This window comes from Arachis ipaensis, chromosome B2 (genome assembly GCF_059453495.1).
Source record: "Arachis ipaensis isolate K30076 ecotype BB chromosome B2, ASM5945349v1, whole genome shotgun sequence".
In the NCBI taxonomy this organism is placed as follows: Eukaryota; Viridiplantae; Streptophyta; class Magnoliopsida; order Fabales; family Fabaceae; genus Arachis; species Arachis ipaensis.
The window spans coordinates 19,707,177-19,734,670 of record NC_142437.1 but is presented as its reverse complement, the minus strand read 5'-3'; the positions used below and the strand labels follow the sequence as shown (position 1 = coordinate 19,734,670).

The 27,494-nt window shown below is 35.3% G+C and overlaps 3 protein-coding genes across 9 annotated transcripts; 2 read left to right on the top strand and 1 right to left on the bottom strand.

The window, feature by feature from the left end:
* The first annotated feature begins 216 nt into the window (after positions 1–216).
* CHR8 (chromatin remodeling 8) lies at positions 217–6,459 on the top strand. The gene is made up of 7 exons (XM_016327542.3): positions 217–563; positions 983–1,522; positions 1,947–2,340; positions 2,702–3,572; positions 3,904–4,513; positions 4,821–5,288; positions 5,448–6,459. The coding sequence occupies exons 1-7, from the start codon at positions 474–476 to the stop codon at positions 6,126–6,128; spliced, it is 3,654 nt and encodes a 1,217-aa protein (XP_016183028.1). The 5' UTR covers positions 217–473; the 3' UTR covers positions 6,129–6,459.
* A 2,356-nt stretch (positions 6,460–8,815) lies between these two features.
* Positions 8,816–12,397, bottom strand: ABCI18 (non-intrinsic ABC protein 4). The gene is made up of 3 exons (XM_016327543.3): positions 11,358–12,397; positions 9,776–10,069; positions 8,816–9,287 (listed from the first exon to the last, which is right to left on the bottom strand). The coding sequence occupies exons 1-3, from the start codon at positions 11,844–11,846 to the stop codon at positions 9,225–9,227; spliced, it is 846 nt and encodes a 281-aa protein (XP_016183029.1). The 5' UTR covers positions 11,847–12,397; the 3' UTR covers positions 8,816–9,224.
* Positions 12,398–21,845: 9,448 nt separating this feature from the next.
* Positions 21,846–27,277, top strand: LOC107625027 (uncharacterized). Of its 7 annotated transcripts, none has more exons than XM_016327544.3 (9): positions 21,846–21,972; positions 22,813–22,961; positions 23,831–23,992; positions 24,228–24,320; positions 24,618–24,762; positions 24,881–24,991; positions 25,070–25,152; positions 25,486–25,543; positions 26,939–27,277. In XM_016327544.3, the coding sequence occupies exons 2-9, from the start codon at positions 22,815–22,817 to the stop codon at positions 27,016–27,018; spliced, it is 879 nt and encodes a 292-aa protein (XP_016183030.1). In that variant the 5' UTR covers positions 21,846–21,972; positions 22,813–22,814; the 3' UTR covers positions 27,019–27,277. The 7 variants fall into 7 exon arrangements, 4 of the variants coding, with proteins under 4 accessions (XP_016183030.1, XP_016183033.1, XP_016183034.1 ...); XM_016327548.3 differs by having other exon boundaries at positions 21,858–21,972; positions 22,838–22,961; XR_015905187.1 differs by lacking the exons at positions 25,070–25,152; positions 26,939–27,277 and adding an exon at positions 25,191–25,371 and having other exon boundaries at positions 21,847–21,972; positions 25,486–25,503.
* Positions 27,278–27,494: the final 217 nt, after the last annotated feature.

Sequence of the window (27,494 nt, the reverse complement as noted above, 5' to 3'; positions counted from 1 at the left end):
GCTTTGTTCTTAATCCTTTATAAATTATTCTATATCTTTGAGTTTCCTAAAATATTTATATTCTCACCCCAACATATTTTATAATTTATTAAAATATTTTTACATATAATATAATTACCAAAATGACCTTGCTTCTTTTATAAAATATCTATTTTATCCCTAAACTTCTTATTTATTACCCAAAATACCCCAAAAACATATATAATTACGAAACTAACAAAATGCGGGAACCACAAACATAAACCCAGACGACGCTGCTGCTTGCTGGGGGAAAAAAACCGGGAAAACCTTCTTCCATTTCACTTACCCGGTTCCGCAAAATCGCAACCGGTTCTGGTGAAAAGCGGAACAAAAAATTGAATTCGAATTCGAACATTCAAACCTAAAATCGAATGCAGTAATTTCTTTTTCCGTTACTGAAAATGATGAACGTAATCTATTACGGAAGCTAGGTTTTGGCGATTAGCAATTAGATGGAGGAAGAGCAGGATCGAATTCTGCTCAACAGTTTGGGCGTTAAGTCGGCGAATCCCGAAGACATTGAACGCCACGTCTTAGAAAAGGTGTGTGCGTATTAATCTGGTTTTAATTTTAATTTAATTTAATTATCTTTTGAAATTGTATGATCATGTTTTCCGGTTTTGAAATTGGTGTTGAATGCTGTTGAACTCTGCTGAAATTTCTAAGCATTGATGTGATATCATTGTAATATTTGTTTGTGATGCTGTGCACAAATGATTTTAATACTTTCAAAACCATGAAATTTGAATGTGCTGAATTGTGTGTGTTTACTTGTAGTTTTACTTGAGCTTGACGATGAATACTAAAATGTCTAACCATATATTGAAATTTGTAAGCATATCTTTGATATTGGATATCAGTATGTGTTAGACGTGTTCACTAGTATTCCTGTGTAGAATTTTTTATTTTCTATTTTAATTTTGAGACATAAAAGTTGAAGTTGGAGAGTGTGAAATTGTAGGCGACTGCTGTTCCCGAAGCTGAAGGGAGTGTGAAGGAAGAAGATTCTAGTGTATCTGGAAATGTTGATCCATCATCTGCTACTAAAGCAGAGCTTAATCAGAAACTGAGGGCAGTGAGATTTGAAATAGATGCAGTAGCGTCTACCATTCAGCAATTGAGAAGTGATGAGAATGATGGAGAATGTGGTGGTGTTGGCGAGGACAGCCAGGAGAAAGGAGTTGCTGAAGGTGGTTCCTCCAATGATTCAAACCTTCAGTGTGTTCTTGCTGCTGATAGGCTACAGAGCCTGAAGAAAACAAAGGCTCAACTAGAGGAAAAGCTTTCGGAGTTCTGTAAGGATGATGTTTCCAAAAATAGTGACCAGGAAAAATTGATATTTGATTTAGTTAAGCAAGATAGAAGACCAAAGAAGAAATTAAAAAAAGAAGATAAAAGGCCACAGAAAAGCTTGGGGAAGCGGCAAAGGATAGTCTCCTTTAATGATGATGCTGATTTTGATGCTGTTTTGGATGCAGCCTCTGCAGGTTTTGTTGAAACAGTGAGTTGCTTTTTGATAATAACAGTTTCAATATTTCTTATTATGATATTAGTCATATGATAAAGTATTGTTTTGGTCCTAACTTTTGGGTTGAAAATCAAAATGGTCCTTAAGCTTTTTTTGTTGTTCAAAATTATCCCAAAAGTTTACACAATAGTTCGTAAATATTTCATTTCTAATGATGCTATCATCTTTCTCTCATAATTTCATACCTTTTCTTCATCTTCTTTCTTCTCTCTTTCTCTAACCCTAAACACCACCACCTCCACCATCATCAACAAAACCAGCTTTTCTACCCCTAAACCTGCTTTATTCATATCTTAAGTAAATGCATTTGATGTTCTGAAATGCTAAACAAATTTGCTGAGGTATAGTTGGTTGAGATAGATATAGAATATCTGATTTTCTACTGCTGATACCATAGGAGAGGGATGAGTTGGTGAGAAAAGGGGTTCTAACCCCTTTTCATAAGTTGAAGGGCTTTGAGCGCCGATTTCAACAATCTGCAGCATCAAGTAGCCATAATGTATCTGAGCAAGAAAATACTGGTGATCTTGCTTCTGAAAGTGTTGAAAGGGCTGCTAGATCAATATCCGAGGCAGCAAGAGCTCGCCCAACCACCAAGCTGCTTGAATATGATGCCGTTCCAAAGCTTGATGCCCCCACCTTTCCATTTCAAAGGCTCAGGAAACCACTTAAATTACGAGACAAAGAGGAAGAGGAGAATAAAGATTCCAAGAGGAAAAGGAGGCGGCCTTTGCCTGGCAGGAAATGGACAAGGCGTGTTTCTTGTGAGGATATGCAACATGGAGATAGTGGTAAGTTCAAGTTTTAATGTTCTCAATGCAAAAGTTGGTCTAGTTATTATAAATCTTGATGACAAGAAAAATTGATCAATGAATTATTGTTAGGTGAGATTGTATTTGGATATGGTATATACATGATCGTCATTGACTTATATTTCCAATTTCCCTAGATTCTTACTTCATTTATTTAATAATAAAATGGTTACTTCTAAAGACTGGAAAATGCATGTCGGCCCTTTATTGGTGTGGAAGAAAGTCAGCCTGGGATGTACCATAAGCCTTGTTTTCACTAGTTGATATGTTCATATTTGATATGTCGGCTCAGGGATTTATATGTTCATATTTGATATTTAATCTTTTGAACATTGTGCAGAAAATGCAAATGGTTACTTGGATACTTCTAGTTGTGAAAATTTGGAAGCTCAAGATGTTGAACTTGCCGATCATGAATCTTCTTATATAACATTAGAAGGTGGACTAAAAATCCCTGATAACATCTTTGATGCACTGTTTGACTATCAGAAGGTTGGTGTTCAATGGCTGTGGGAATTGCATTGCCAAAGAGCTGGTGGAATTATTGGTGATGAGATGGGCCTCGGTAAAACTGTCCAGGTCTTATCTTTTCTTGGTGCATTGCATTTTAGTGGCATGTACAAGCCCAGCATTATTATCTGTCCTGTTACACTTTTGAGACAGTGGAAAAGGGAAGCTAAAAAGTGGTACCCGAAATTTCATGTAGAGCTTTTACATGATTCTGTTCAGGATTCTTCTCCTAGAAAGAAGCAAGCAAATTCTGATGAATCGGACTATGAGAGTGATATTTCAAACGACAGCGATGATGAAAGAAGTGTACCATCTAGAAACACAAGAAAGTGGAAATCCCTGATAAATCGTGTTTTGAGATCAGAATCTGGTTTACTTATCACCACTTACGAGCAAATCAGAATATTGGGGGACCAGTTGCTTGACATTGAATGGGGTTATGCTGTTCTTGATGAAGGACATAGAATAAGAAATCCTAATGCTGAAGTCACCCTTGTTTGTAAACAGCTACAAACTGTGCACCGCATTATAATGACTGGTGCACCTATTCAGAACAAGCTGTCAGAACTCTGGTCATTGTTTGATTTTGTTTTTCCTGGAAGATTGGGTGTGTTGCCTGTATTTGAAGCAGAATTTGCAGTTCCTATTGCCGTTGGTGGTTATGCAAATGCTTCACCATTACAAGTATCCACAGCATACAGGTCGCTCAATATTCCTTTTCCTATTGTGTTAATGGGGAAATTTATTTGGTAACCCATTTTTCTCTCCTGTTATTAAACTGGAATTGCTTTTCCAGGAATTTGAAAATGTTATTTCCCCAAAATAATTGTTGGTTAACTATCTATTTTTTATTAGTTATATGTCAACAACAGATTCACTAATATTGGCCATATCATGTACTGGAACATGAAGCAGTGAACTTTTGAACTAGATTAACGGCCTTTTCATCTACAGTACCGATGTTTACTTAGTGAGCTATGTAGTATGTTAGCTTCCAGGACAGGAGTTTGAATTTAATTGTTTCATTGACAGGTGTGCTGTGGTGCTGCGTGATTTAATCATGCCTTATCTTCTTCGACGCATGAAGGCTGATGTGAATGCGCAGCTTCCAAATAAAACTGAGCATGTCCTATTCTGCAGCCTCACATCAGAGCAAATATCTGCGTATAGAGCATTTTTGGCAAGTTCGGAAGTGGAGCAAATATTGGATGGACACAAGAATTCTCTTTCTGGAATTGATGTGATGCGCAAGATATGCAATCACCCTGACCTACTTGAAAGAGATCATGCCTCAGGTAATCCAGATTATGGAAATCCAGAACGTAGTGGGAAAATGAAGATTGTAGCTCAAGTGCTCAATGCTTGGAAGGAGCAAGGTCACCGTGTTCTTCTTTTTACTCAAACCCAACAAATGCTCGACATTCTTGAGAATTTTTTATCTACTTCTGGTCATATGTATCGGAGAATGGATGGTCTCACTCCCGTAAAACAGAGAATGGCTTTAATAGACGAATTTAATGCCTCAAATGATATATTTATTTTTATTCTAACAACCAGAGTTGGGGGTTTGGGGACAAATCTTACTGGTGCAAACAGGGTGATAATCTTTGACCCTGATTGGAATCCTTCAAATGATATGCAGGTAACTTCGTATGCACATCCTTTTTGGTTTTGGAATTGTTGAAAAATTACTGATAAGCTTTGCTTAACCACATTCAGTTAGCAAGTTTATTATAAAACATCCGACAAAGATACCTAAGCATGTTTGGGGCAGAGTGGGTGAGGGAAAACATCCAGACAATTTTTTTCTTTTGCTATTTTAGATTTATATTTTATAATATATTCTTGGTTGTGAAATTGTTTTAGTTTCATTGTCATGAGATATAATGCTCTGGTTTCAAAATTAAATCATTTGATGTTATTTAATAGATAACTGTTTCTTTTAAAAGGCCAGAGAGCGTGCTTGGCGTATTGGTCAGAAACGGGATGTAACAGTGTATAGGTTGATCACACGAGGAACTATAGAGGAGAAAGTTTATCACCGTCAGATTTACAAACATTTTCTTACCAATAAAATACTCAAGAACCCACAGCAGAAAAGGTTCTTTAAAGCCCGGGATATGAAAGATCTTTTCACATTGAATGTGGATGGAGAAACTGGGTCTACTGAAACATCAAATATTTTCGGCCAAATATCTGAAGAAGTAAATATGGTTGGGACACACACAAACAACCAGGAGAATAATAAATTTAGCAAGACTACTGAACCGGTTTCTGAAGATGTTGCAGCTGATAATGATGACCAATCACAGAGCGGATCTCCGAATGGAAAGGGCAAAGGGAAAGCGGAACATGGTGACGGGGTTGATGAGGAAACAAATATATTGAAGAGTCTTTTTGGTGCCAATGGGATACATGTAAGTTTTTTTCATTGTGTACAACCAATTTATCATGCATATAAGTGTATTTGATTACATTATTGGAAAACTACATTCTGCTGAATGAGTAAATATTTACTATTTAATAATTAAAGATAACTATGAAACAAACAACTAATCATATATATTGACTTGCAGAGTGCCTTGAACCATGATATGATCATGAATGCCAATGATGAGGAGAAACTGAGGCTTCAGGAGGAAGCATCCAAGGTTGCACAAAGAGCTGCAGAAGCTTTACGTCAATCACGAATGCTCCGAAGCCACGACAGCGTCTCTGTTCCTACATGGACAGGAAGGTCTGGAGCTGCTGGTGCACCAGCATCTGTTAAGCGGAAATTTGGTTCAACTGTGAATACCCAGTTGATAAATAATAACAAAGCATCTGATGGATCACCCAGCAATGGAACTAAAAAATTGAATGGATTTGCTGCTGGAGCGACGTCCGGGAAGGCATTATCTTCTGCTGAACTTTTGGCAAGAATTCGAGTTAACCAAGATAATGCTGTTGGTGCTGGCCTCGAACATCAATTTGGTACAAGCTCAAGTTCAATTAATCAAGCAAGATCTACAGATGTCAGATCTTCTAGAGCTTCTGAAAATATATCTGGCTCGCAACCTGAAGTATTAATTCGTCAGATATGTACATTTCTACAACAGCATGGCGGCAGTTCCAGTTCAGCCAGCATAGTTCAGTATTTCAAGGACAGAATACCCTCCAAAGATCTTGCTTTATTCAAGAATCTGTTAAAGGAAATAGCTACTCTGCATAAAGGGCCTAGTGGATCGAATTGGGTTCTGAAGCCAGACTACCAATAATTAGCTACTATGCCAATACTTGAATGCCAAAAGTGTACAAAACTGGTCATTTTGGTAGAAAGCATTCAATGTGGTCTTGCTACGGCTTACTTTAGTACCTCATTGTCAAGTTTTTTTGGGATGGTGAATGGTGAATAGCTGTTTCTCCCTTTGGCTGGTTCTCAGCCTAATTTTGTAAACTAATCAGGGACAAAATAGGTAATCTTTTTTTCTTTTTGGTGCTAAGAAGAAGGCATCCTTTTATTGTAGAGAAAGTGATTTTGTAAAGCCCCTTGCTTACTCTTCAACAAAAAATATGTGATTAGACTAATGCTCTTTGTTGCCAACAAAAGAATTCTCTGATTACTGTTATTTTCTTTTCGGTCTTTTTTTTCTCTACAGAATTTCATTGATTAAAGGTTCAGTCTGTACATATCAATTTATCAGCTAAATCTAAGTAGGCAAGTCTTGAAGGGAAAAACTTGTGTGTCATGTGACTAAAACTTTTGAGTAAAATTTCAACTCGCCTCCTAACAATTTTACAAATTTTCATTATGTTCTTCATCAATTGAAAAATGACTGCGGTTTTTCACGATAACTCTGTTAAATATTATGTCCTCTCTATTAATGTTTTTGTCTAGAGCTAATGTATCTTGCTTACGTGTACTATTAACTCAACACGTGTCAAGCAACTATTTAAGTCCAATTTGGGTAAACAACTTAATTAAGTTTCTTTTGAAAAAAGAGCTTAAACAATAACAAACAACAACAACAAAGTCTTGTTTAACTAGGTGGGGTCGGCTACATGAATCAAATGATACCATTGACCTCTATCATGTATCATGTCTACAAAGAGACTGTTTCTATGTAAATCTGGTTTGACTACCTCATGGATTGTCTTTCTAGTTCTTCCTCTGCCTTTCACCCCTTGTCCATCTTTCATCTCATCCACCCTCCTGACTGGGTGATCTGCCGATCTTCTTCTCACATGTCCAAATCACCTGAGACGCAATTCTACCATCTTTTCTACAATAGGTGCTACTTCAACTCTCTCTCTTATATTTTCGTTCCTTATTCTCCTACCCTCATCCTGCCCCATTAATATTCCTACTTACAGTTGAGAATGTCATACTAATACTTTAATATTTTATACTTTTATGTTAGTATTGCGTTAACAACTGTTGAATTAGGAATGAAGGAGATTCACGATTTATAAATTCATGAACCAATTTGGTTATTCTTAAAAGTTAGAGACTATTTGATGAATACTAAAAATTTCAAGGACTAAACTAGACATACCTCGTACCTCAAAATTTTATATTTTCACCCTGATTGAGTATTACTAGTTTCAAAGTTGAGTCTCAGATTGTTTTATGTTAAATTATAATTGCTTATGATGCAAAATGTGATACTATTTTATTTTAATTTTATTTTATTTTTAAAATTTTAAAGGTTATACTTTGACTAATTTTTATTTAAATTAAATAAATATAATATTTATCAAAATGTGTAATATATAAATAATTTACCATTTTAAATATACGTACATATCTCGATTACTGTGGCAAAAAAAATCTTTAAAAACACAATCGGATACTGCATACCTGAAATATGGTAGAAATAAAAAAAAAATATATTTCAAAAACACCCGAGATATGACACACCTGGAAGTAGTGCATAAACCGAGTATTAAGTATCCAAGATTTAGACATAAAAAATTTACCCGAAATACATGTATTATTGTAACAACTTAACTATAATATTATGTACTTGTATTATTGTATTCATATGATTAATTAAATATTCGATTTAAAAAAAATCAACAATTTAAATTTTTAAATTAAAATTAATAATTTTATTCTAATTTTACCCCATGGTTGATTGTACTCGTATTATTGATATAGTTAAATTAGTTATCTAATTTAGGGTGATAAAATATTGATTTAATTATCAACCAAACACAATCAATTCATATTAGAGAATTATCAAGAAAAAGGAAGCAAAGAATAATCAAAAGAGAAAATTCTTTTTAACATTAAACTTAGGAAGACTATAAGCGTACTTTTAAGTTTTGCAAATGGTAAGGGGTTCACTTGTAGATAAAAAGAAAATGAAGAATGAATTTGTTTAGCATTTAGACTATTTTGTCCCTCAAATAGTAATATATTATGATTAGAAATGTTGAATGTGATAAAATATAATGAAAGGATGAAGTTGTCCAACACTAAATTGTGATGGACGTCTATTTAAAACACGTACAGACCTACTCTAATAAAGAGTTCAAAAACATCTTTTCATAAAAATATTTGTTTAGTTACACTTAAAAGCGTAACTTCTAGAGAAAAAAATAATTTAAAGAGAATAGTAACAATTTTAAATAAAGATAAAACTTTGATAACATGCAAAAATAAAACCCAATAAACTATCATTTAATTGTCTAAATGAAATATTCATATGAAGACAATTATAGAATCTCCATTAAATTATCCACCTTACTCTAAAATTGAAAGCTTATAGTTTTTGGTCAGTTGGGGGCGAATCACGGAGACTCGCGGCCCATATTTGGGCTGAACTTAAGATGGAGCAAACAAGGTCATATCTGCATCTCCAGATTTGGATGAGTCTCATTGGCACGACATCAATACTCTCTGTTGATGTCGTTATAGGTTTGAGATCGTTGGAAGGGAGAAAACAAAAAGAGTAAAGAGTTCCTTTAAATTTGGAGAGCATACACTCGCATATATATAAACATATGTTAACAAATTGATGAAGAGTTGATAATATACGGCATAAAAAATGATATAAGCCAGAAGAAGGAACACTCCCCTGAACACAATCAAAGGTACAACATGGTCAAAAGAAAAGAGTGAGGGGTGGGACTGTAAATTCTTTTATATAGACATCGAAACCTGTTAAAATACAAGCAAAGGATGAACATAAATATATCCAGAGTTTTCATTCTTCGAGGACATTGAATTACTTGGTATTGATGTGATTACTTTTTCAACAGGACACGCTTTTTCTTCAGTTTCTTCCAGATTCTTTTTCTCAAAATAAAGAACCAAAAAAATCTGAGAACAGTGAAAGCCTTGGTTAAAATGCTCATATATATAATCATCAGAATGCTGCCCATCCTGAAGCTGTGGTTGATCCTGAAGTGGTGGTTGAGGGAAGGTTTTTCTGTGATTCAAAATGAGGCACAAATGGTTTATTTTTAGACCACATCAGGGACTAACATTTGCCGCAACATCAAACTGAGATGACCAAGAAATTTGCTTGTTTTATGGTTGATAATAAAAAGGATATAAAATTTCAAGTAAAAAAGTCATGATTCACCAAAGTTGTTATAAACACAGAACTAAAGAACTGCAGTTAGTGTTCTTGTTGTTATAACAACTTGACTGCAAAACTATTATGCCTTAAAACAAAGGAACAAGAATTTTACATGTGGGAATAGAACATCTAGAATAAAACAATGGCAAGGTGATGGAAATTAATCCTAACCTATGTATTACAACTAGCTAGATGAAAATCCTGTAATGCCCAAAATTAGAGTTCAGCTAGATAATTTAATCAATCTAAAATAAATGATGTTGCAGTCGGTCAATGTAAATTCCTTAATTGTTCATGTAAATATCATATAGATAGGAAACAGAGCATTAGCATACCTTCAGTTGAGAAAGATCTGATAGAGAGTCAGTGGAATGTCCCACACTTTCATTGGTTGATTTAGGATCAGAGCTGCGAGTGGTAGAAGCAATCCGAGCAGCAACAGGATCATTAGGAGGAGGTGGAAGAGGAGACCTGATTTTTCCTGCTCCGGTCGGAGGGGGAGCAAGACTCAAGGCTTTTGGCTTTGGCTTTGGTGTTGCAGCATGCCCTCCTGTTAGTCCCGCAGCTGAGAGCATGCCAGTTCCACTAGATGCTTTATGCTTCACATTAATTCTGATGGTTTCCCCTTCCTATAGACCAAAAAAGAAAAAAAAAAATCCATTCAATCAAATCAGCAAAGATGCAGAGATCTAAAATCCCATATATATGTAGGAGAATATGAGATTCAAACAGCACTGTTTAGACTTTAAAGAATTTACAGTAAATTCATCCAAATCTTTCAAAACTTTACAGGCCATCCATCTCAATAACACACTTGATGATAAAATCAGATTATGCTTAATTAACTCGAGCTCAACAAGCATATAAAGCAGACAAGTACACAAATATAAATATTATAACAGCTGAATTTGTCCATACATATATAAATATCAATTCATGATGACATTCTTGACAACAGCTTGAACCACTCAACCAAAACACCTAACTCCCCATATTAAGCTTCAATTGCTCAGAAACTTCAATTTAGAATTCCCAAATTACACGGCTCAACAGTTAGATCAATCCAATAATGCTAACTTCCATTCAATGAACCACAAAAATTACTGAATTATACTTCAATTATTCTTCAGTTATAATTCAAGAATAAGACTTTAGAGATCTAGAGGAAAAGAAGATCAAGAAAACCATACAAGATATTGTTTACATCCTATCGGTTTAAATATGAACATTCATGTAGAACAATATGAGATTATCTGATCAATCTGACCTATGTAGTTGACACCATGAAGTGGACAAGTTTTAGCTATTCTAGAGATCGATCAAAGCACACAACTTTTCAGTTCATTCCACATCATGGACTTCACTGAATTACGCATTGCAAAACTACATCAATTGCATCCATCAAGGCACATAAAACTTCAGTTGACTTAACCACTTCAACAAATTCACTAAACTACCATACAAAACCACAACAATTGGATCAATCAAATAACACACAAGCTTCTATTCAAATAACGCTAACTCCACCAGCCCTCAATACTTGGACCAACCAATGCACACAAACTCCGATTCACTCAACGACAACACTGAACTATGCTCCACACTCATCAAGCTGACCGATATTCTTAAACAAAGTTCAAACTCGAAAGAAATCTTAATTTCACAACCTCAACAATTAGATCAATCATAGCACACAAACTTCGAATGAACTAACACTAAATTTACCAGCTTCAAACAACTAGATCAACCACTGCAAACTCCGATAAGCATCTACCAGTCCAGTTTTTCTATAACAATTTTTTAAAAAAATAAAAATATTTTTTTTTTCTATTACTTGTTCACAAAAAATTGCAACTGAAACTCTCATTACAAACTTTCCCAAACCCTAAAATAAGCATAATTCAAGCAAACACTCACCTTGAGCCGGTGGTTAACTGCTGGATGAATATCAATTTGCGACTCATCGTCGCCGCCGGCGACTTCCTTTTCCTGTTCTCTGCTAACATACTTATCGTGATCGGAGAGCGCGACGTTGAAATCAAATGCCTCGTTTCGCTCATTGAACCCCAATCCTATGAACGCGTGCTTCCCCCTTCCGTCCTCGATCTTAAGGACGAAGTAGCGTGAGGAATCGAGGCAAGGTTCGACGGAGGTCTCGCGCTGCCCCGGGTAGATGAAGCAGGCGGCGAATAGGTCGCCGGAGTTCGGATCTTCGAGGCGGATCTCGCAGCGGTCGCGGCGGGATACGACGCGGATCCGACCTGACCAGATCTTGTCGGACTGGAGCCACTCGCCGCACTTGTAGCCGCCGGCGGAGGCGCGCGGCGGGATCTTGTAGACGGAGACCTCGCGCACCACCAATAGAGTGTGCTCGTAGGCCTCCTCTTCCTCCACCTCAAACGACATCGTTTTGGTGGGAGAGAAAGAGAGAGTAGTGAATTTGAGTTTGAGTTTGAGGTGAATTTAATGTGGATTTGGATTAGATGATGTTATTGGGGTTTGGTGAAGAGGTGTGGGGTTAAAGAAGAGAAGAGTGTATTGCGTTTCTGTTTTTTTTTTTTTTTTTTAATTTTTGTTAGCTGTGTGAGATTGAGAGGTAAACTGTTTTTGGGAGTAAGAGAGTGAGATGACGATGATGCATAAAACAACAAACAAGACTGCTTTGGAAGCTAACTATCACATTCCTTTTGCCATTTCCGATAACATCTTTTCCTTTTTCATTCTCTTGCTCTTGGCTCAACGCGCTTGTTTCTTTTTACGGTTTTTTTCACTTTTTTTGGGTGAACATTGTTAGAGTCTCCAACAAATATTCCCCACTTAAAGTAAACATCCAAACCCGAGCTCTAATAATTATCTCAAAGAACAACGTCCTGATAAAAAAAAGGGGCTCAATCAGGGACTGTCCTTTAATGTAATCAAACAATACGAATTCTCTGTTATCTCTATCAGTCGCTCCTAACAAAAATGGTTTACGAGACACGTTTAGGTGATAAGTTATGACAAAGTAAATGTTATGTTGTTATTCTTAAATTAGTGAAAAATTTATTAATTCAGCTGTACATACAAAATTTTTTTGTTAAACAAATTTAATTAAGTTGGTCTAAATTCAATAAAAACCAATCTCAAATTAAAGTACGTGTAAACATGTGCTTTCTTCGACTATTGAATAGTGCAAACGTCATTATGAAAAACAGTTCGCTCAAAATTTAAATTATGTTCAAAATTTTTCAAAAATCTCTCAAAATCTTCGCAAAAAGTCGAAAAAATTTCAAAGTTAAATTTGAAATCATCACCAAGAAACCCCGAAAGAAAACACGAAAGATTATTGAAGGTACTGTTCACTAATCATCTAGTTTTCTCACTTTTCTTGTTCTCATTTTGATCGCAAAACACTATATAGTCATAATTCTGTTTATTTAATACAATCATTTCGTGTTCTTTTCTTGAAGTATATATTACTTTTTCTCATTATACGCTTTATTTTGTGATAACTATGTTAGGTCGGTATAAAAATATTACGTAGTGTTTGTCGTATAATTTAACCTATATTTACATGTGTTTGAGGGATTTGAATTTGTTTTTGCATGTTTCTTTGAGTTGCATGTGTTTTTGAACTCACATTGTATGATGTAATAAAAAAATAATAGCGGTATATTTTGGTTTGTGTTTTGGTATATTTAGTTTGTCTTTCAGTGTATTTTATGTGAGTTGAGGTGTACTTATTGCTGTTGTCCTCTTTATGCTGTAACTAGACGATAAAATATTGTTATTGTGCTTCTAATATTATTTTGTACATATTTGAGTAATTTACAACTGTTTTTGTCCATTTATTTGAAATTTTGTTCATCAATTTGTTGTAACAAACTATAGAATTTTATTCTAGTACTTCAAGTATCATTTTATACATGTTTCATTGAGTTATATGTCTTTTTGAACTCACATTGTATGATGTAATAAGAAAATAAAAGCGGTGTATTTTGGTTTATCTTTCGATGTATTTTGTTTGTCTTTCGGTGTATTTTGATTTGTCTTTCGATATATTGAGGTGCACCTAATGCCCTTGTTACATGTTAACCTTTTTTTATTGTTTACAAAAAGAATGGCAAAAAAGAAAGCACCAAAATATGATGTAATCATATATATGTTTGAACAACTTAATTTATTTTGTATAAATATAGTTTATTTATATAATTCTCATTTATTTACAAATAAATTATTATTTGAAATGCTCCACAAAATTCATTCATGATCATTTCTACAACATGAGCAATAATAAGAAAGTCATTATTCAATAACTGGGATTTGATGGTTTGATACATATCCTTGCTATAAATATGTCATGTAAGTTTTTGCTGCCTATGGATTGAGTGCATCTGGTAAAAATTAATTTTGTAATATATTATGTAAATCAAATTTTGATGTATTATCAAATTATTTATGTGTTATTGAAATTTTTTTGCTGCTTTTACAGGGTCATGCTATCCAGGCAAAATTAACTTTCAAGAACTTAGTGAGGAGAATAAAGAAGTTGTTAGAAGCTTCTAAGGCAAAACTTTATCGCAATTATCAACCTCTATGATGGAGATGAGTGTTGATAGGGAAGAAAATCGGTTGACATTCAATAGAATATTCATCCTCTACATTCAGATGTCCTTCTTGTTGCCGACAACGGTAAACAAATTTTTTTCGGTTCACATGCCGCCCATTCTACACGTGAACACAATGCGTGAACGGAATTGGGGTGGTCATATGCTCAACTTCCTCATAAAGGGCATTAGAGAGCACACATTGAAAAAGAAATATGTTATTAATGGTTACCTTTTTGCTCTAATGATTGTTTATTTTCACGAATCGACACACAAAAATAGGCCAATAGATACAATTTCTGGACCACACTGAGTCCAACATTGGACTAGGGAGTTGCTGGTTGAAAGAATAAAAGCTGAGATCAAGGGTGACATAGTAACTCAACAGAATTCTTTTTTTATTTTTAATATATCTATTATAAATATATTGTGTAAACAAATATTTTTCTATTTTAGAGAATCATAAAAAGAGCACAATTGAGAAAACAACTAAAAGAAAAAAAAAAGAAGGAAAAAATGAGGAAAAGAAGAAGAAGACTATTTCTTCGAAAAATGAAAATGTTGCTGAATCCGAATCTGATTCTGAAGATGACTTGGAGGAGATGACAAAAAGAAGAAAATAACCTAAAAGAATGGCAAAGAAGTAAGTATTCTTTTTCGTGTATTTTTTACCATTTAATTGTGTTTATTTACCTGATGATTGTTTGCTTTTTCAAGAAGAATCCAAGAAAAGAAAGCACGTTACTAAATATTCATCTTCCCAAAAAGAAAGTGAATATGATGATGCTTTTTTTGTCAAAATTTTATTTATAAACATAATTTTTTGAATGTATTGTCAGAAGTCAAGAAAGTGAAGAAATAAAAAAAAATGATTGAAAAAAATTCACAAGCCTGCAAAGAAGTAAGTATTATTTTTCGGTGTATTTTATTAATTTTATTGTGTTTATATGCCTAATGATTATTTGATTTTTTAGGATGGAATCCAAAAAAAGGAAGCATGTTATTATGGATTCATCTTCCGAAAAAGAAAGTGAATCTGATGATGAGTAAGATTCAAAAACTATCATTGTACTGCTATGTTTTTTATTTTTGTAAAAATTTTATTTATTAACAAAATTTTTTGCATATATTATCAGAAGTGAAGAAAGCGAAGAAATAAGAAAACAAAGATTGAAGAAAAAAAATCAAAAGCCTGCAAAAAAGTAAGTGTTGCTTTTCGGAGTATTTTGTCAATTTTATTATGTTCATTTGCCTAAGAATTATTTGCTTTTCTAGGATTGAATCCAAAAAAGAAAACATGTTATTGAGGACTCATCCTCCCAAAAAGAAAGTGAATCACTAATGAGTAAGATTCAAAAACTATCACTATAATGCTATGTTTTTTCCATCAAAATTTTATTTAGGGCAAAAAAAACCATAATAAGCCAATGCTAGTTGGAATTTACGTATATCAGCCAAAATCAAAATCGTTTCAGTAATGAGCCAAACCATATTTTAATATAATTCGAATCAACCTGGTTCGAACTGCATTTAGTAATAAATCGAACCAGGGCAGTTCGAATTACCAAGAAAGAGATGAACGTAAATCGAACCAGGATGGTTCGAACTAGCAATGCACGTAATTCGAACCAAGCTAGTTCGAATTATAGAGAGAGAAGTTTGCCAAAGTAATTCGAACCAGGCTGGCTCGAATTACACAAACCATAATTCGATGCAGGCTGGTTCGAATTAGTGAGAGACAGGGCTGTATATATATGGTTGTAAACGTGAGTTGCTCTCATTAGAGCGTGTAAGATGGCTAGTGAGGAGAGTTTTGTTGTTTTGGTTCACCACAGAGGATCCATTAAGAGGAAAACTCGTTCCGGTGTGAAGTTCATAGATAAGGATCCTCTCTGTATTGTCGTGAGTCCTACGACGAGCTATGATGACCTTGTTAGATCTGTACTGATGAAACTTGGTCTGGAAGGTGCGAAGCGGGTGAAGAAGTTTTTCTATCGCATTCCAATCACGGTCCTTAAGGATACGGTGAAGTATGATTGTTTCACGATTAGTAGTGATGAGGACTTGCAAGTCATGTTTCTTTGTCGGCGGCAGTTTCCGGAGGTGAGGACACCAGAGTTGTTGGCAAAGCTGGTTGATGTGGTATCCAGCTCAGGGGGTTCGAACCGGAATATCACCACTTTAGCCACGGAAGCCGGTTCTAGTTCCAGGCCTGCCATTGCTTCTTCCTCCGTCCCTGTGTACGAGCCAGCAGTCCAACCTGTCGCCTCCCCGTCATTTGCTGTTGATCTCAATGGCAGCGTAGGCGACGAGGTAGGATCAAGAGAATTGCTGCCGAACGCTTTACAGGGTGTTGCACCGCTTGGCGTTGGAGACGGATTGTTGGGTGATGCAGAGGAGGATGACGTCGAGCCGGATATGATTGATGATGACAGCGGCGATGATATTGGAGCGAGTGAGCCTTCATTGGCGGTAGGTGGTTCTAGCTCTGGCACACAGCAGTATCCACCACATTTTTCCTCTTTGGACTTAGATGCCATGAGGCAAGGGGGTTTCTGGGCACTCAGTTAGATTCGGAGCTAGAGATGCAGAAGGGACTGCTGGTCTGACAGAGTTCCAGGTTGGTCAGCAATTTCAGGATAAAGATGAGGCCCTGTTAAGTGTGAAGACTTACAGCATCCGGTGAGGGATACAGTACAAGGTAGTGGAGTCTGATTATCGCCGGTATGTGGGCAAGTGTTCTGAGTTTGGGAATGGGTGCACATGGTTGATTCGACTGAGTCTCCGGCAGCACAAGGGCATTTAGGAGGTCAAACGGTACAATGGACCTCACACTTGTCTTGCCACCTCCATCTCGAGTGACCACAGGAGTTTGGATTATCATGTGATATCGGCGTTCATTATGCCAATGGTTAGGGCTGATGCATCCGTCAGCATCAAGGTGCTCCTAAATGCCACGACAGCACACTTTGGGTTTAGGCCGACGTACAGGAGGGTCTGGTTGGCGAAGCAGAAGGCTATTGCCCTCATCTACGGTGACTGGGATGAGTCATACAACGAGCTCCCCAGGTGGGTGTTGGGAGTCCAGTTGACGATGGCTGGTACTATTGCAGTCCTACGGACGAGCCCCGTTCGAGTTGGTGGGCAAGTAGACGAGTCTCAAGCTTATTTTCACAGACTTTTCTGGACGTTTCCACCGTGCATCGAGGCATTCCGTCATTGCAAGCCGCTAGTTAGCATTGACGGCACCCATCTGTATGGCAAGTACGGGGGAACGTTGCTCATCGCGATTGCACAGGACGAGAACTCCAACATTCTACCTATTGCATTCACACAGGACGAGAACGCCATATGCCGAGGCTCCAAAGCCTCTAGATGCACAACCTGAAGTACGTCAGGGCTGCTATACGGCATCCAGATAAACTGCACAGAGAACTCAACATTGTCAGGGCAACTCATGGACGCAATTTATAAAGTGTGGTTAATTAAAGCAACTTAGTAAGTTGCGTACTCACCTCCCTGTCTTGTAACCTGTCTATCCTCAGCCTCCACATCTGCACTCTAGGACCCTTCTCGCTACCGGAAGGGTTGCAACCTGACCACCTGCATCTCACATGCGTCATATGGCTAATTAAATGTGTGAGAGATTTGTAATACATTATTAATGATGATGGAGTTATGTATATTAAATTGAAGTAGAGAAGGCTAAATAGAGTACCTCGAGGCCAATGGCCAGCTGAACGTCTCATACCCTGTAGGCCTAAACCTAGAAAATCGCCAGAAGATCCAAGACTGAAGTAGCTGTAGTGGGCCCGCTAACTTGACCACATGTCTGTTCGCCACTCGGCACATGCATCGGTACAACCATGCCAGTGCTGCAGACCCCCCAACTGTAGGTACCCATCTCCTCAAGCCTAGCTACGTAGGGAATCCATCTGATGTGAATGCGGTTGCCAGACTTGTCGGCAAACAGCTGCGTACCCAACAACATCATGATGTACGCACGAGCATATCGCCGCACAGTCTCGTCATCAGCTCCCTCGGGGCACTCTCCAAAAGTCTCCTGGAACCAGCTGCAGTTTACTGCGTACTTCTGAACCTGGCTGGGAGGAGGAATCACTCCAAGCAACTCCTGAAACCACACCCAAGCTGGACGGCCACCCTGGATGTATATCTGGAATTCTAATAGGCAGCCGCTCACGTAACGCCCATCCACTGGCAAACCCAACTGGTACGCCACATCCTGAAGTGTGATCGTGCACTCTCCGAACGACATATGAAATGTGTGCGTCTCCGGACGCCATCGCTCGACAAAGGCACTGACAAGGGCCTCATCTAACCGAAACCATCTGTCGTTCAGCCTGGCAAGATTGTATAATCCGGCCATTTGTAAGTACAGAACGTATCTGTCATCGAGTCGCATGCCCTGCTGCCGCCGCATGCTCCTGATGCATCGCTGTGGCTGCGCATTACATGCACCGCATTATTAGAACCAGCTTCATAACCAATGACAAAAATAACCAACACAATAAATCATCAACAAAACATCATACAAAATAAAACCGCATAAAAATCCATTAACGAGAACCACATGCAAAACAACTACCATAAACCACACAACTAAACCACTAACATAAAAAAGCTAAACTTAAACCATTAATATAAAACAGCTAACATAAAACAACTAACACAACCCACTAACATAAAACCCCTAACATAAACCACCAACATAAAACAACCAACATAAACCACTAACATAAAACAACTAATGTAAACCACTAACATAAAACAGCTAACATAAAACAACTAACACAAACCACTAACATAAAACAACTAACATAAACCACCAACTAAACCACCAGCATAAAACAACCAACACCTACCACTAACGCAAAACAGGTAACATAAAACAACTAACATAAACCACTCACAAAAACCACTTACATAAACCACCAACTAATCTACCATCTAACCCGCATGCAAAACCTCTCAACTATACCACTAGCAATACCACTTCGATTAACCGCTAACATAAACCGCCACTAAAACCGCATGCAAAACCACTAACTCACATATACCGCTAGCACGAAGTTTTTTATGTACTAACCTCGTCGTTGATGACCCCGGCTATATGAGCAACTCCGTCCAACCGATATAACCTTGCCGGATCGTCCCCCATCGGCAGAGTATTTCGATCAGGTCTTTGTCGGATCGAATCTGGGTCGTTTTCTCTGGGATTTGGTGGGGTAGGGGAAAGGAACAATGGTTCAAATGAGGCTGATTCGAACTCCTTATATAGCCAAATAATGAGTAATTCGAACCAAGTAGGTTCGAATTACTATTGGAGCCAAAAAGTGAGTAATTCGAACCAGGTTGGTTCGAATTACTTGGTAAGCTTTAATAAGTATAATTCGAACTAGGCTGGTTCGAATTATGAGCATATGGAGTTCGAACCACCTTGGTTCGAATTATGTTCAACGATTTTCCACCCTAATTCGAAATGCCCTGGTTCGAATTATATTAAAATATAGTTTGGCTCATTGCTAAAACGATTTTCATTTTGGCTGATATACGTAAATATGAAGTGATGTTGGCTTATTAGCGTTTTTTGCCCTTTTATTTATTAACAAAATCTTTTGCATATGCTGTCAGAAGTGAACAAATGCAAGAAATAAGAAAAATGAGATTGAAGAAAACAAATGATAAGCCTGCACAAAAGTATGTGATGCTTTTCGGTGTATTTTTTCAATTTTATTGTGGTTTTTTTTTTTTTGCTCTTTATTGCATGCTAATGTGCTATATCTGTTAAACAATAAAATAGTCAACGAATAAAATACAGAGATAGTAAATGCTTTTACATTCAAATTTTATTATTCTTTAGTTCAAAATGTAGGTGAAACCTACAATGTGTATTTTCTAAAAAAAGAATCAGAAACACCAAACACCGATGGCGTTTAGAGATTTTGTACTGCTCTAATGCAACAGTAACTAGAGTAACTTCAAACTTGATTAAACAAGTGTCAACACCACTCTTATCATGTAAATATTAAGTCTTTATCAGTAGACTAAAAGAATGATGGAGTTACGGAAAGAAAATATGACTGAAACTGAGATCATTCAAGATTCAACATGGTTACTCTAAACTACAATATTCAGACTGAAGCTCACAGTATCAAAGCATGCACAAAATACTAAGCAGGTAGAAAACTTCGCATCCTAAAAAATTTAAATGAAGTCCATATTAATATTCATTAAAGCATAGCAAAAAATCAAAATCTTTGTTTGCATAATTATCAAGAGATCAACAATGACCAAGTCTGAAATCTTCCTCCACTTGAGTTATCCATCAAATATATCAAAAAATTATTATAGAAAAGAAAAAGTAAGAAATTGAAGCAAGCAGATAAGGCTATACCGGAACACTACCTTTTCCTACTGAATCCAAATTGAAAGCACTCAAACAAGGACAAAGAGTTCAAATTTAACCTTTCAAACAAGAACTAGCATCTAAAACATCATCACATGTAATTTACAATGCAAGCATACAAAACCTCACTGGGATTATCCAAAACCAACCAATGCCCCGATATATAGAAACAAAGCGCAGTAAAAATAAAAAATAAAGAAGGCAGAAGAGAGACAAAGAAGTAAAAGACGAAATGTAGCATTGAAAATCAAAGGCATGAAGCATGAGAGGAGAAGAGAACAAAGTGAAAAATAGAAAAATTGATTTTGAAAAATAAAATAAAATAAAAGGAGAAAGAAGACAGAAAGCGATAATTGAATAATAGATGGAGATGAAAGTAGAGACGAAGAAAGAGTATCGTACCGCGAGCTCCGGAAGTTGCGAAGATGGGTGGTGTTGGAACTTATGTGGAGTGACTTCTGGGTGCTATGGGGATTACTAAGCTTCAAATATGGTGGGGGATGCGTTTGGCATCGTTTTTGGGTGTTATGGCCATTAAGGATCAAATTGTCCTCCAACAATTTGCTCTCAATCCACTTAGCAACAGTAACGGACACATCACTCTCCACTCCTCCACCTCAGCAATCTTTGTTACTATTTTGTGCACCAATTCTACGGAAGGACATAATTGTTACAAAATTTACATGGTGAGGGATCGAAACGTATTTTCCAATTTTAAGGAACGAAAATGTCCACGTTTTAAAATGTTAGTGACTTATTTGTCTTTTACTAATTTTTTATTAAATAAAAGAGTGATTATTACTACAAAATTAATAATTATATAATTTTTAAACACTTTTTTTTCATTTTTTGTTTTTATTCTTCTTTTAGTTATTAACTTTATTTATTTTATTTTACAATTTCGTATATATGTTTAAATTATGTGACTTATTTTTTAAAATAAAGATGGTTCTATTGACAAATATTATTTTAAATATTTTATTAAAGTTAAAAATAAAAAAAATAGTAAAAAAATTTATATTATAATTTGACTTTTTTTATTTGCATTTAATTTTTTAATTATTTTTTAGTTAATTTTAATAAATTTTAGTTTTTTTTTTTAAAAAGAGTTAAGCGGACTAATCCGCCGTCAATCTACCTTAAAGCGGGATGAGTTAGCATTTTGAATTCACCTTAATTGGCGGGGCAGCTAGGTCCACTTTATTTTATAGTGCAGGCCTAGGCAGGGCGTGACAGAATGAGACGGTCTGGTTTGCCACCCCTAATTCTAGACAATATTAACTAAGATAAATTTTAAATTAATAAAAATCATAATTTATAATTTAAAATATAAAATAAACAAAATAATCCTAAAAAAGTAATTTATATTAATTCTCTAGCATTACTTTTACCGAAATACTTTATAAATTAGCGAACGTCACACACATGACACATCCTTAGTTTTTCTTCTCTGATGCTTCCGTGTTTCTCTCTCGCTGGCCACTGCTTCCCCGTAGCCGACTTTATTTGTAACTATCTGGTGAGTCTAAATATTGTGAAATAGAGTTGCTTTTAATAGCCTGTGCCTGGATTGCGAATACGAAACTTTTCTATTGAAGGATTCAGATTCAGCTGGATATATGGTTAAATGCTGGTGTCCTGGGTTTTCATGTTCAGTAGACATGTTTGTGTACAATTGGGAATAAGTGGATGATGTTGAAGAATCTGGACTGGCTCCAGGATGACATGCTTTCTGGATAGCCTTTTTTTCTATGTTTTCTTTTAAAATATTTTTGACATCTTGCTGTGCGTTGATGTTGAAGTGTGCCGTTGAATCAAAATTGGTTCTAAATTTGGGTCTTCTAATTTTGAGGGCACGATTGATAGGAAGGAAAAAGGTCATTTAGACATTTTGAAAATATTTATAGGAGGGTTTTGGTAAGTAGGTTAAACATTAGAGGTAATTAAGTGTAATACCAGTAAACCTCAAGGGAGGTAAGCATAATTTGGCTTTTTTCTATGTTATGTCTCTTTCTTGAGACCTTTTATTTTAGGTACGGTTGCATGTTGGTGCCTTTCCTGCTGCCATCTTGTCTCATGACTTGTTGCTCAGTGTCTAGGTTCTATCCAAATTGGATGTTTAGCATGCAAAATATTTTTCATCCAAGAAAATACATGTATTGTCATGTTGATACTTGGATATAACCTTGATTATATTTTGGGCAAATTGTAGAAGTCAATGTGTTTTCTCTTTAATTTATTGATTTAAATCTTGAGCTATCGTAACAAGCTCTTCTCCTTTCAATGAAAAATAAGCATGTGCATTGTGTGATGTTGGAGAGATGATTCTTAATTGGTGGATGTTATTGATTCATTGTAGCGATGTTCACTCCTTGTGCAAACAGTAAGCTGAAGCATAAGAGGGATAAAAAACAAACTGAAACCCAATGTTGGGAGGAGGAAGAGCAAGAGAATCATGGTAACAAGATCCTTGAAGACCCTTCTCTCAAGGGGGGTCTTATTAAAAAGGTTATTTTCTCCCTCACAATTCCAACCTTTGTGCTCTGGACATTTACATTTGTATTTGATATCTAATTCAATTTGTGTTTAAGTTAATATATTTTGATGTATAATGTGTTATTGTAACATTGTATCATTGTTGCTTGGACTCAATTTGAATATTGGATGCTAACTTGTACCAATATAAATCATATTCAAAAGGAAGAATTTTAAACATTTAGGATATATAGGCCTGTGGCTGTCCTAAAACAGCTGGCCCAGTGTTCTACTCTATCAACACTGACTAGAGTTGGCTGCCACCCATCTCAAATACCTGACTCATCGACTGGGTGGGTCAGGCTGGCCTATCGTAGGTGAAGGCTGAAGTTATTTTCTATTCGGGGAATGTGTCTTTTCTTTCCTTGAAAAGTTTCATTAAATATAGGATAAACTACCATTTTAGCACTCGGGAGATTCTGGTTCTGGCAAACTAGCTCTCGAGAGAAAGAAAGACATTCATGGCTCCTAAAAGATCATAAAAGTTTCACAAACTTTACCAAATATGATTTAGGGTTTTAATAATTGATTTAGAGATAATGTGCATAGTGCCATGTCAATACATAACATGCCTGCTGATGTCAATGGTGAAGAGGTCATAATTTGTGAAGTTTGTCAAACTTTTATGATCTTTCAGGGGTCACAAGTGCTTTTCTTTCTTTCTTTCGGGTGCCAAAATGGTGGTTTTCCCTTAAATGGGGTATTTTAAATTTGTGAGAATTTTACAAGTTACATTTGCATCTGCTATTTTCTGTCTTGCTATAGTATGTCCTATGCCTTAATTTATGCTTTTACATCCTAAGGTATAATAAGTAGTTTAAGTATGATTTTCTTTTTTATAGACAAAGCTTCAGGAGTGTGATGAATCAATGGGGCCCGAAGAAGATGGTACTACAATGATGGGGCTTGCAGGAATTCCTGTAGCACCTTGCTACCGGGGATCAAAAGGTGGAATCTATTTTGTTCTTCAAAATGCCTCGCTGGTTGCTGCTTATGTTGGGAAGGTATTCTTTTTATATATTTTTATAATATGTAAAAAGTTGAAAGTTGATTTGGGCTTGTAATGAAAAGATTTCTGTGCCTCTCTTCTGTTCTTAGTTTAATTTACTTCCATTTTTCTTATCAAGTTCAATTCCAGTTCTGTTTTCCTTTTCAGATTAGTAGTGTTATGAACGAAACTAATACTTTGTAATTTGCATGCTATATTTAAGTTCATTTTTATTTTGTGAACTCTTCCAGAGGTATCAGATTTTGAATCCAGACGAGCATGCCAATTTCCTGCGAAGGAAAAACAAGAACCCCTATGATTATAGGCCTGATATTGTGCATGAGGTTAGTAGAACCACCCCCATTCTCCCTCTTTTGTCTCTCTGTTGGGTGATTGACTAACTCTAGAACCTTGCTTTGGTTGTTGATCTGTTCATATTCCTCTGTCCTGGCTGGGTATAAATATTGTTCCTTTGTTCTATGAATATTTACCTTTTTTACTGCATTCATTTTGATTTGAATTGAATCTAATCTAATAGGGTGTTTTATTGTCTTTTTTCTTCCCTTTTATCAAGAAGCCATTGTTTTATTTTTTTTCATTTCTTTCTGTTTTTAACTTTCTTTTATAAACATTATGTTTAGGCCCTTCTTCAAATTATGGGTAGTAGGCTTTGCATGGCCGGTAGGGTACATGGTGTATTCATTAAAACTGATGAAGGAATACTTATCCGAGTGGAACCAAACACCCAGATACCAAAGACTCTGGGAAGCTTTTGCAACATGATGGGTGAGCTTCTTATATCCAATAAGTCTGTTATTCTGTTCCTCATTTGTTATCATGGTTCATCATCAAATTCATGTACCTAATCTGTTCTTATTTTTTTAATCTTTAATTGTAATTATAGCTGAGCTACTGCAAAAGTTCAGCATCAAATCAAAGGGTAATCGTGGAAAACTTTTGCGCCTAATTGAAAATCCTGTAACTCAACACTTACCCGTTAACTCTCGTAAGATTGGTGAGTTTCTTTATCTAAACCGCTGATATTTTCATCAATATTATAAAAATTCTTATATGTAGCTTTTCTATTATTTAGGGCTTTCCGTCAGTTCACCTAAGGCTGTTCAAATTAATGACTATGTCGCCGCTGCCAATCATGATGAGAACCTTGTGTTTGTGGTATGCTTAATGCTTTCATATACATTTTCCTATGGCAGTGTTAGGTAACAAAATGAAAGCGACAGACAGAGACAGGGACATGGACACAAACTTTAGTGCTAACTAGTTTTGCGATAGTGGAGGACAAGGAAAAATATTTTAAGTGGACATGATTGCTCCTAGCTGGGCCACTGCCGGAAAAGTGTTCAGCCATTGGATCTTGCCAAAATACAACTTTGTGTCTCTCTCTATGTCTCAGTCACAGGCTCATCTCAGTGTCCTGTCCACCAAAATAAAGACAATTATGTGATTCTGTTGGGGGCATTAACTAACTTGTGGGCTTCTGTTATGCAGGTTGGTGCAATGGCTCATGGAAAGATAGATGCTGAATATGTTGATGATCTTATATCAGGTTTGTGTTGCAAGGGATTCATGTGCTGGTTTACATTCTTAGTTCTTGAGTGAAAAAGTGACTACAATCTATTTTGCTCATTATGCTTCTTTGAGCTTGTTGCGTAGACTTGATATCGTTCTAGATATTGAATGCATTATGGATCTATGGTTGTATGTTGGCTAGATAACCATAATTGCATTGAATAGTTTGTTTGGTGTCCTAAAATCTGGTATGCTGATTTTGTTTACGAGGTTAGGACTTTTTTGGGTGAGTTCTTAAGAAAAGATATTTTTTCGAGTGATCTTTTTTAAAAAATCTTTTACATAAGTAAAAATAATTTTATGTTTAGATATCTCATGTAAAAAGATCTTTTTATCTATCAATTATGGGCTTGTTTGGGTGAGCTTCTAAGAAAAAATCTTTTTTGGAGTTATCTTTTTATAAAAGATCTTATGGAAAAGTAAAAGTAATTTTATGTTTGGATATCTCATGCAAAAAGATCTTTTTATCTATTAATTATGTTTGAGTATAACAATATAAAAGTATTTTTTTATTTATTACATGAAAAACATCTTATTTTAAAGGAAAAAAGATCTTTTAAAAAAAGATGTAAATTACAGCTTCTCAAAAAAGGCTTTTTTTTTTTTAATTTTTCTAGTGCTTTTACTTTTACTACTAGAAATTTGCCAAACACGCTAAAAAATAAAAAAAATGTATTTTTCATTGAAAAAAGATTTTTTTTTTAACAAAATAATGGCGCCAAAACAAGCATTATATTTAGGGCTTGTTTAGGTGACTTTATAAGAAAAGATATTTTTTTGAGTTATCTTTTTTTAAAAGATCTTTTAGAAAAGTAAAAGTAATTTTATATTTGAATATTTGATGCAAAAAGATCTTTTTATCTATCAATTATGTTTGAGTATAACAATATAAAAATATTTTTTATTTATTTATTATGTGAAAATATTATTTTTTCGGAAAAAATGATTTTTTAAAAAAAATGTAAATGGTAACTTTTCAAAAAAGACTTTTTTTTTTAGTATTTTTACTTTTATGAGAAATTTGCTAAACACGTTAAAAAATAAAAAAAAAGATATTTTTTATTGAAAATTTTTTTCTATCAACTTAATGGCACCCAAATAAGTATTTATATTTTTAACTTGAGTAAAAAAGTTTTTTTTTTTTAAATGTAATTGTAGCTTTTAAAAAAAATCTCTTTTTTTCTAATATTTTTATTTTTACTATTAAAAATTTATCAAATACGTTAAAAAATGAAAAAAAATTTTTGTCATTAAAAAAAATATATATATCTTTTTCAACAACTTAATGATACTCAAACAAGCACTTAGTTGGTAGAGAGCTACAAGAATCAAGTTTCTTACTTTCTGATTTCTGTTATATGAATATTTGCAGTTTCTGCATTGCCCTTGAGTGCTGGGACATGTCTGAGACGTATCTGTGTTGCGTTGGAGAGGAATCAGAAGATTCACTGATTAACATATCTACTTTATTTTTTGTACATATTGGTAACATCTCCAATTCTGCTAACTATAGGCCCAAGGGGTTAGCTCGGTAAAATTGTTCTTAGTTTATTATTTGTTTGTATCGTATTCTGGGAACAATTCTTTTTCAGTTGTTTTTGGGCTGTTTATCTCCCGAGAATGCAAATGACACTTGATGCACTCGCTCTCTTTTAGCCACTTGTAACCAGTAATTGCTTTGAGGCTGTTTATCTCCCAAGAATCTTAACAATTGTCATGTTCATGTTGCGTCGGGGCTGGCTTTGATTTTCAATTAAAGTCGCTTGTTCAAAAAAAAAAAAAAAAAGAAGAGTAATGTTATAAAATAAATAAAGAAGATATAATAAATATAAAATAAAGAAATATAAATAAAAGACTATTATCAATATTCTCCAATATTAATAAAAGATATGAGTTTATTTATTGTATATAAAAGAGAAAGAATAGTA

Excerpts from the sequence above, each read along its gene's own strand:
- CHR8 (XM_016327542.3), top strand. The coding sequence starts at position 474 with ATGGAGGAAGAGCAGGATCGAATTCTGCTCAACAGTTTGGGCGTTAAG. Across the intron at positions 564-982 it reads AACGCCACGTCTTAGAAAAG|GCGACTGCTGTTCCCGAAGC; the intron begins GTGTGTGCGTAT and ends GTGAAATTGTAG. Across the intron at positions 4,514-4,820 it reads ATCCTTCAAATGATATGCAG|GCCAGAGAGCGTGCTTGGCG; the intron begins GTAACTTCGTAT and ends TTCTTTTAAAAG.
- ABCI18 (XM_016327543.3), bottom strand. The coding sequence starts at position 11,846 with ATGTCGTTTGAGGTGGAGGAAGAGGAGGCCTACGAGCACACTCTATTG. Across the intron at positions 10,070-11,357 it reads CAGTTAACCACCGGCTCAAG|GAAGGGGAAACCATCAGAAT; the intron begins GTGAGTGTTTGC and ends TTTGGTCTATAG. Across the intron at positions 9,288-9,775 it reads CAGATCTTTCTCAACTGAAG|AAAAACCTTCCCTCAACCAC; the intron begins GTATGCTAATGC and ends TTTGAATCACAG.
- LOC107625027 (XM_016327544.3), top strand. The coding sequence starts at position 22,815 with ATGTTCACTCCTTGTGCAAACAGTAAGCTGAAGCATAAGAGGGATAAA. Across the intron at positions 22,962-23,830 it reads AGGGGGGTCTTATTAAAAAG|ACAAAGCTTCAGGAGTGTGA; the intron begins GTTATTTTCTCC and ends TCTTTTTTATAG. Across the intron at positions 24,321-24,617 it reads GGCCTGATATTGTGCATGAG|GCCCTTCTTCAAATTATGGG; the intron begins GTTAGTAGAACC and ends CATTATGTTTAG.